The sequence below is a fragment of the Eutrigla gurnardus genome (genome assembly GCF_963514095.1).
Source record: "Eutrigla gurnardus genome assembly, chromosome: 19".
Taxonomy (NCBI): Eukaryota; Metazoa; Chordata; class Actinopteri; order Perciformes; family Triglidae; genus Eutrigla; species Eutrigla gurnardus.
In genome coordinates this window covers 12,880,669-12,890,086 of record NC_139930.1, presented here as the reverse complement: position 1 = coordinate 12,890,086, position 9,418 = coordinate 12,880,669, and the positions used below count along the sequence as shown (strand labels likewise).

The following is a 9,418-nucleotide window of genomic DNA, read 5'->3' as shown; positions in this document are numbered from 1 at the left end:
CTAGTCAGACTCTCATCCAGCAGCACCTGTCTCCAGAGCCCCGGCGGTGCTCCCGTTCGGTCCTGCTCCGTGCGTCCTCTGCGGTGACCACGGTCCTCATGAGCGGGGAGTCGCGAGAGGTTTCCTCCGTCTGTAGCGAAGCGGCGGCGGCGGCGGCAGTCCCCGCGATGTCATCACTGCTGCGCAGACAGACAAACAAAACACGATGCAGGTTGCAAGCGGGGCAGAAATGACATGCAGCTTCGCCGGATGCCTGTGATTGGCTGGCCTAGTTCGCGTGCGCGCTGTCATTGGGCCAATGTTGTCAAGGTGACTGGCCAGACTAGGAACTCCCAAATACAAATGAAGATGGGATAATATTCTGCTCGTGTTATGAAACGCAGGTTGACTTAATGTTGAGGAGGCCAACAACCAACCGATATGTTTTACGTAATCGCTCGATACGTCTCCATATCTTAACATCCGAAAACGTGAAAAAGCCCGTCACCATCTCCATGAGTCCGAGGTGATGTCACCAAATGTCGACCAAAAACCCCCAAAACTCACTGTTTACACAACAGCTGATTTTCACATTTCACAAGAATATCTGGATTTTATTTAAACTTTATTACCTAATGTAAATCATAATCATGCATCTTAAATTCAACACATTTACAGACAAAACACAACAGTCTCAAGCATATCGCACACCTTTAATTAGAAAAAAAGACACACTGGCTTCATATAAAAATAAAACTTGCAAGGGCAAGGCTTTGACCGTGTAGCTCTTAGAGCCACTACAGTGAATCATAATTGTCCACAGTCCCTCTGTTGCATCTTGTGGCCTAGATGGAAGAGAGGGTAAACAAACCCTCTTGAGCACCAGTGTGCTTTCGCTCTCATTAGACATGGGTTGTAGGCCTACCCTCAATTATCATTCCCTGCCTGTAATGAGACAGTCCTGTTGTTCTTCACCCATCATCATCATCGCACAGGAGTGGCCTGGTTGCTGATGTATAGTTGACAAATATTCCTCCCTGAATAATCTACCTCTGATTCACCCCTGCTTCACATTCCTGCGTTGTACCATCTGATGCGTTGGGTGTCTCTGCCGGTTGATCAAGTTTGGATTCCTGCAGATTCCTGCCCAACGTCTCGATGGGGAGGATCAACGACGCAATGCCACCCAGCACACAGAATCCACAGTACAGTGACAGGGTTCCGTACACTGATGTCCTGAGCAACAACTAGGAACAAAACACAACATGTAAAAGAGGCAGGTGGAGAAATGTGCAGCCTGTAGGACAACCCACAGAGGTGGTCACTTCTCCATACCTGTGCCACAAAGGGGGTGATCAGAGCACCCAACCTGCTTATCGCACTTGAAGTCCCCATTGCTAAGGCTCTGTTTTCTGTAGGGAACACCTGATGAGAGGGGAGAGCATTGTGTCCAGTTCATACGATGTGAAAACTCATTTTTAATGTTGTCAAAGAGGCATGTAGACATACCTCTGGTGTGTAAACAAAAGCGACCTGGAATCCTCCAGAGATGAAGGCTCTGGCAACAAAGATGCAGATGGTAACAGCTGTCCTTAAGTGACAGAAAGACAGACAGATAATATGTGAGGCCTGATGTTTTAATACAGTATATTGCCGTGATCCCAATGTGACACCATAACACATGAGACGCAGACTTACCTCCCAATACAAGCATATAGAGGCAGCACGCACAAAGAGAACATGAAGAAACATAAAGCCAGGCTGTTTTTCCTGCCAATACGGTCAATTGCCACAAGGGTAACTAAAATACCTGAAACATGATGAAAAAACAAACACAAGGAACAGATTAATTAAATAGGGCAGTCAGGAGTTGTAGGGAAATAAGGAAATCCTGAAAACGGGGGCATTTTACCTGGGAATTCAGCTAAGGTTGTCCATAAAAGGTCTTTATAGTCGGCCGATGTCAAATATGTGCATGCCAGACTACAGCGTGGCTCAATCTTAGCCCCTTGAGTCGCTATAAGGGAGGAGGACAGTTTTCGTTTTGTTCCCATTAAAAGACAAGATATGCCGATGTTGAGAGCGGGTCCACATGGAGCGGTTACTTACTCCCACACGAATGTCGAGCTTGGAACAGCTCAGTCGTCAACAGCACTATCCCGTAATAGGAGAAGGCATTTGCAAACCTTTGGATGAAATAACAATACAGCGTTGTGTACAAGTAGTAGAACATGAAGCATTAAAACACATGGCTGGATAAACCCACTAGTGGACACCAGGGTCAAATTCGGCAATGGTCACCTGTTGCTCTCACTTTCTGTGCATTGTGCACACACACCCCTTTAATTGGCCATAATGTATGCTGCACACAGCAGACTACATGAGGCAATCTCAGCACTATGTCTCCTGGAGCCTTATAGAACTACCTTTGACCAAAATACAACAAACAAATATCAGGAGTTGATATAAAAAAAGGGAGGGACATAGAAAATGTGTTACTCTGGCTAACCATATAAACCACAGAAGAAGAGTAGTCTTCAAATATTGAGGAGTGAAGAGATCTTTGATCCGTCCACGCGGAGGCTGTGAAGATAAAAATTACGAAAAAATATTTACAGCAATTCAGCATTGTATGAGACGTTTGTGTCTTCTGTCTGAAAGGAATACAAGAACCTGTAGAACTTTAACCTCACCTGTTTATAGGCGATAAGCTTCCCTTTAGGCATGGGCTTGCCATTCTCTTTGGCGATGCGTGCTAAAGTTGCCATCGCCTTCTCCGTTTTTCCGGTCAGCATATGGAAACGAACACTTTCAGGTAGCCACTGTGTAACACAGAGAGATCTGTTGAGAGCTCGACTCTTGGCTGGTTTTGCTGCCACACATGGCACCGCTGGTAGCTCCAATTCACTTCGCTACATTTTTGTCTTAATCGGTTGTCTTTTCATGTGGTGAACACACTCATCAACAACGTAAAAAGAAGCGCATCATCAAATATTGGATTAAGTACAGCAGACCTCCAGGCGATCGCCACCCAGTCAGACCTGCCAGACCCACCCAAAACCTTTGAACGTGGATTTGACTGCCCCTGGAGGAGATGGAAGAGAGCCAAGCTCGAAGCTAAGCTAACAAAGGTTGAATGAAAGACTTGGGGCTAACCCGGCAACAGGAGGTTGGTGACTTCCCACATCTTTAAAAAAGAGACCTGGCTCCGTTGTTGCATCAGATGACAATACATTATCCTTGAATAACCAACATACTTACAAAGTAGAAGCAGATAAAGATTGCCATCGGTAAAGTGGACAGCCCAAGCAGCCACCTCCAGCCGAGAGTGGGCATTATGAAGAATGCCAGGAGGACCTCGAACAGGGAACCAAGTGCCCAGAATGCCTGACACGCACAAACACATCAAATAAGGAGCGAACGATTGAGCAGCACACTTAATCAGACCAAAGATTCAACACTGTAGAAGTCATGCAGTAATGTCAAAACAAAACAGTACCGCAATCAGCATGATGGAGATGCCTCGTGACTTCATCGGGAGGAATTCCGAGTACAGCGTCACCCTTCAAAGAGACCAAATGTTGGTTGCAAATCATTCCAAGGCTATTCAAATGTGAGGGTGTGTTCGTCGAGGCCTCGTCTCCTCACGAGCAGTGGAAGCCGTCAGACTTACGACTGAGGAGCTCCTCCGAGGCCAAAGCCAACGAGGCTCCGCAGGAATAAGAGCCAGCTGTACACCGGAGCAACGGCACTCAACAGGCCGTAGAACAGAGCCCAGCACATACAGATCATCAGACCCTGTTCACCACGGAGACATACATGGAACGCATTTACACATTAAAAGAGTTAAACACAAAATCATGCACAAAAAAAACAACACAAAATCATGATAAATCCGGATCTTCAAGACTTACTACTTTTCTGCCGTAGTTGTCAGACAAAATCCCAATTACAGGTGAACCGATCCCCATTCCCACAAACACCACCTGAGGAGGGGAATAGAAGGTCTTGCGAGTGGAAATGTTGATGCATTTTAAAAATCGACATGCTAAAATTTTTCTTTAAAAAAAAACAAAAAAAAAAACAATACCTAAAAGAGGCTTTACCGATGTTATGAGAGCCACCTGATAGCCCGGCAGCCTCCACTCACAGTGCAGTTGGGGGCCCAGGATACTGAGGATCATCATCTCCATGGCGTCCCCTATCTGCTCCCAGGGAGGCAGAGTGCTACATGAGAGACATGCAGTATCTTGAGGTCAGAGTGAGGACCTGTCTGCATATTTTAGGATTCTTACCCATGACAGTCCGGTGAGGACGGACATTTTCCACTGGAACTTTCCAAAGCCGATGGCCTCAAGTGCATCGTCTACTGTAAAGGTTTCTGTGAAAGAGACGAGGCTGTTACAACACTTAATACTTTTGTATTTATTCATTTCAATGTAGCATTTTCTCAGCGTATATGCATATTGTCTCATGGCTTCTTCCCCCTCACAAAAACAAGCATAGTTTCAGTTTAAACACAAAGGCAACCATGATGATGTGCTTCTTCGATCGAACGGAGAATGAACTACAATTAATAGTGTTTACAGACCCTCAGTTTTATGAACTCCAGGTCTGGAGGCAGACGTTCCCCTCTCCGAGTACACTCTTGCTGAGGCTATAGTGCAGATCTCATCGCCTGTGTCGTCCTCATCGTCGGGAAGTCCCAGCACACTGAGGAGAGACATTTAGTCATTATTAAGCACGCAAGGTTGAGTTTGAAGTACAATAAATCACCTTTTATCATTAAAAGGTATTTGCAGAGGCCGGGACAGACAAACATGGGGTTTGGGGATCCTCCCCTAGAACATACATGTCATTTCCTGTATTCTGGTGCCTTTTAACAGGTGGATTAGTATTTATCTGGCTATATGAAAAATAAAATGGGTAGATTTTATATTTAATTTTATCCAAAAGGAAGTGGTTGTCCCCAGATCACGGATATTAAAATGCTAAAAGTAGAGCAATTGTTTCAGTAACTAATCCAGAGCAATCTTCAACAATAACCAACTCATTTTTATTTAAATCTTTATGCTTGCATGCAATTTCTGCTCAAGTAGCCTAATTTCTTTAATGTTATAATATGAATTCTCCAATAAACTACATTAATCTTCCAATCATTTCTACTACCTTACTATGAAGAATCACCAGGACCAAAGCCCTTGGTCTTTCTAAAAAGACATGTGCAAACATTTCAAATACCAAAAAACTTAAATTCCAAAACATAAAAAAAAAGAAAGAAAAAAAAAGCAGGTCATCAAGAAGGAAAGTGAGCACCAACGGGGGAAAACCATGGACCTCCTTTCAGTGTGGAGCATCACGTACAGTAGATGACAGTAAACACTCAAGGGCTCACCTGCAGTTCCATCTACCGCCAAAGAGGCCACTAGAAGCAACGTATCTCAAATCTTACAGACTGCCACTTGAAATGACTAAAACTTAAGGGGTTTGATGCACTTAAACCTCAAACATATACCAAGTGTCCAGTTATATCAAATAATATAATAGTGGCACTGCAGTAAAATTTGATTTAATATTAAAAACAAAATGTAATACAACATTTAAGGTAATACCTCCATTGTTTTCTTCATCAGTCCCCTCCATTGCTGTTCTTGCTTACTTCACTAGCTCATGTTTTACTTCCTCATTTAATTATTTCTCACTTAGTTTAATTTCCTTAAATTCCCCCCTACTGTCAGCCGACTGCCCAAACCTGCGCGTCCAGTAACACTCTGAATAACACTACTGAGTCACATTTCATGCATACAAGGAAAGGCAAACGTAAAACCATGTGTTTGTTCTACCTCTGGTCTGGATCTCTCCACCGCTTGTAAGTAATCTTGGCTCCTGTGCCCCAGTAGTCCATTTCAGTTAAGCGTTAGAAAGCTGTGACTGGCTTTCTGACACGCAACAGGTGTTTTGATCAAACCTCAGGTGTGGTGTCAGATTTCAGTGAAACAGCCAATCAGAGAACAGCACCTTGGGAGGAGACCGACAGGGGTGAGACTGCAACCAGGAAGCAAATCAGTGCTGTTGTTCAGGTAAGGGGTGTGAAGGAGGTTTGGCAAAATGAGCCACACATATTTATTGAAAAGTTCTCCCTGAAGAAGGGCAACATTCATGAAAGTGATAAGTTGTGAGATTGAAAATGACAAAAACAAGACAAACTATGAAGACAGTTTTTGAATAATCCTTTAAAAGCCCTCGTCCCCTTACTAAAGGCTCTTGGCTTATGTTGAAGCTTGAGGTAATCACTTAAAGTTAAAGCAAACACTAACACAGGTGTTACATTTCAGGTGTGGTACCTTCACCTCTGTGTTTTTTGCTGATGCTTTTAAAATAACCTCTAAACCCGAAACACCTTGGTCTATATGAGAGCTAAAGCATAACGAGACAAAACAAAACCTTGTTCGCTCTTCCAACACTTTGTTTAAATGAAACCCACGACTCATGAGAGTTTGGAAATGTGCCGGCTCTGCATTGTTTCCCCCCGGTCTCTCACCGTGGATCACCAGCTGATCAGCCGTTAGCTGTTATAGCCTCCAGCTGGCAGCAGGCTGTGCTCTCATCCTTCTGTTGGTCAAACACAGCCAGGAGGATTCCTGTGTGAAGGTTGCTGTTGTCAGAGGTTGAACTTTGGTAGTTCATAACTGCGTGTGTTTTGGTTCACATTCACACTCTCTCACACACACACACACACACACACACACACACACACACACACACACACACACACACACAATGACAATCATAATTCACAAAGCCTAGAGCCCCATTAGGGAGGAGACATGGTCCTCTGTCTAAACAGCAGTGTAGCATGAAGACACCACACAGTTCAGGCCTGCTGCTGCTCTTAACACTGGACTCTGGGTTATGTAATATCACCCACACGTTTCTACACTGCAAATGAAAATGAACTGATAGCAGTGGATCCACAACACACACTTATTGACTGTGAAGGTGGATTAATGTGGGTTAAGGGCTCATCGCTTATCCTGTATGCAGTTACAGACATGGACGGATGGAGTAGCATTTAGAAACACAGATACCGTCCCCAGTACGGAGATTTTAACAATGAAAAGATTGTTACAAATAAAATGTATTATTATTATTATTAGATATTGAAGAAGTAAGTGAGATATAAAAATACACCATCACAAGTGGAAGTAATGGATTCAACATCCTACTTAAGTAAGAAGTAAAGACATGTTAATCTGATGGAAACAATCTGAAGAAGTTTAGAAGGTTACTGCCTTTACAGTACTTGAGTAAATGCACTTGTCAGTATGATGTGCTGGTAAGCACAACCACAAAAACGAATCATATTGAGTATTTACCGCCACAGGAGGACATCTTGTCTGTTGGAGGCTTTCAGTCCTCCCTGCGAGTGAATAAGGCCAACCTGAAAATAAAAGTAGGACACTGTAGGGACATGCTGAGGCTGCTGCATTATGGGACGGTCATAAATACAGGTACAACACATCGCCGTGTCCCCACATCCTCTGGTCCCGTCAGCTGCTCAGCCAGACTCACACCCAACAAGAACCTCAGCAGAGCTTTTCTGATTTGCACAAACGGCTAAAACATGGATTTAAAGGTAAGATTTCATATCTGCTGTACATGCCATACACTTAATAGTCACCATATTCTAGTTCCATCGGCTGGTTTTGTGATGCTACTTTAATTATTGTGCGACTTGTTCACCGAATCCTCCACTTCTGAAACCAATAGCTGGTTTTGGCCTTCAGAGTCCTGCCCTGTCGACAGTAATCTGTTTGCTCACATGAATAAAGGATTAGTTGGAAGTTTAGTTGTTTGGGACTAATTGGACCTGTTAATATTTATTTGGTGGAGATCTAACTTGTGAAGGACAACTCTTTAGACTTGCAATAGCCCACATTGTTTACCTCTTATTACTTCTAGTATCAGATATTGTTCCTGTGTGTGTGAGAGTTAATACCGTACAGTGTGTGGGGTTTGGAGACTAAAATATCAAGCTACTTTTAAGTCATCTCTGCAGAAATGAGGCTGTACATGACATGAATGCAAAAGTGAAGGAGATACTCCAGGAAGCATTTCTTCTGGGCTGGAAATCTAGACCAGATCATGTCCTGTACTGAATGGTGAAAATAATGAAAATGACAGCTACATTTCAGACTTGAAATATTCTTGACTTCCCTTTTAAAGGAAAAAAACAAATACAAAAAATTTAAAATTTTTTATTATACGTGTACGGTATCTTAGACTTCCCTTTATTTAGGCACAGTACTTTTTATTGAGTTGATAAAGCAATGAACACTCGTGCATTTCATACTTTTAGGCTAATTTGTTAAATAAGAAAAGTGTGTTTATGCTCATAATTGAAAAAGAGCTTTGATTTTGTATCGGTAGCTCAGATATAACAAAAAACGTCCCTCATCAGAGCTGTTTTCTGCTTCTTTTCTTAATTTAGTTTTTAGTTTGAATACTTACAATATAACTACTTTTGGTTAGAAATATTTTCAGTTCTTCACAGATGAACAGCAAACATACACAATTTAAATAATATGTTTTCATGCAATAATGATCCTTCACAATGGATTAACCAACGTATGCCTCACACACATTGATTTGTCGACATGCGTGATGTATTGGGTTTACAACGAGTGCACTGTTAATCAATAAGATGTGGCCACCGAATCTGTTTTATTGGGTGCTGATTAGAACAGCGGTCTTCTTTAAAGATTGAGAAGATCCTCCGTATTTACATAATGGATTACTTCATGTTAATGAAATGTATTTTTCCAGCATGCTCTCTTATGTCACCGTGTGTTTTGGCCGATCTGAAGGCGGTAACGTAAGACGCCTTTGTTGATGCTTACAGGAAGCAGTGTTAAAATTTAAACAGACGGAATGAGTGGGCAACGCCACGCCGCCCGAAGGCCTGTCACAACTGAAACAGCTGAACCGCAAGGCTGTTGACTATTGGTGTCTTCACAACATTATTATGCAATGAGATTCATGATGAATCATCATCAATTATATGAATAACAATAACAAAGTGGGTAATCGAACAGCTAGAATAGTCTGGTAAATTGAGAAAATTCACTTTACTGTAATTCAGCCTTTAAAACCAGGAAAAGACACTTATCAATATAATAATCAATATATGACACATAAAATAATTTTCACAATGTTACAGATAAATCGTTTGGATACATATTTAAAAGTTTGAGGTTTTCTTTAAAAGCTCTACGTTGAAGATTGCACCAACAGCATGCATAACAATAAAAGTTGTGCATTTAAATCTGAAATGAGTCTATGACTGACAGCTGTTATCACAGAAGTAGCAATAGTTGAATACTGGTCTGTTCGTTGTGGCTCTAATGAGCAGTTAGTAATTAGTTTGAAATGCATCTGC

The 9,418-nt window shown here is 42.3% G+C and overlaps 1 protein-coding gene across 1 annotated transcript; it reads right to left on the bottom strand.

The window, feature by feature from the left end:
• Positions 1-4: 4 nt before the first annotated feature.
• svopb (SV2 related protein b) lies at positions 5-5,971 on the bottom strand (the record flags this gene model as incomplete). The annotated part of the gene is made up of 17 exons (XM_084035753.1): positions 5,823-5,971; positions 4,571-4,692; positions 4,275-4,360; positions 4,086-4,184; positions 3,894-3,965; positions 3,653-3,777; positions 3,479-3,542; positions 3,241-3,366; positions 2,673-2,801; positions 2,489-2,562; positions 2,089-2,165; positions 1,892-1,996; positions 1,678-1,789; positions 1,489-1,570; positions 1,315-1,404; positions 1,030-1,226; positions 5-179 (listed from the first exon to the last, which is right to left on the bottom strand). The coding sequence occupies exons 1-17, from the start codon at positions 5,882-5,884 to the stop codon at positions 5-7; spliced, it is 1,797 nt and encodes a 598-aa protein (XP_083891879.1). The 5' UTR covers positions 5,885-5,971.
• Between the last annotated feature and the right edge of the window lie 3,447 nt (positions 5,972-9,418).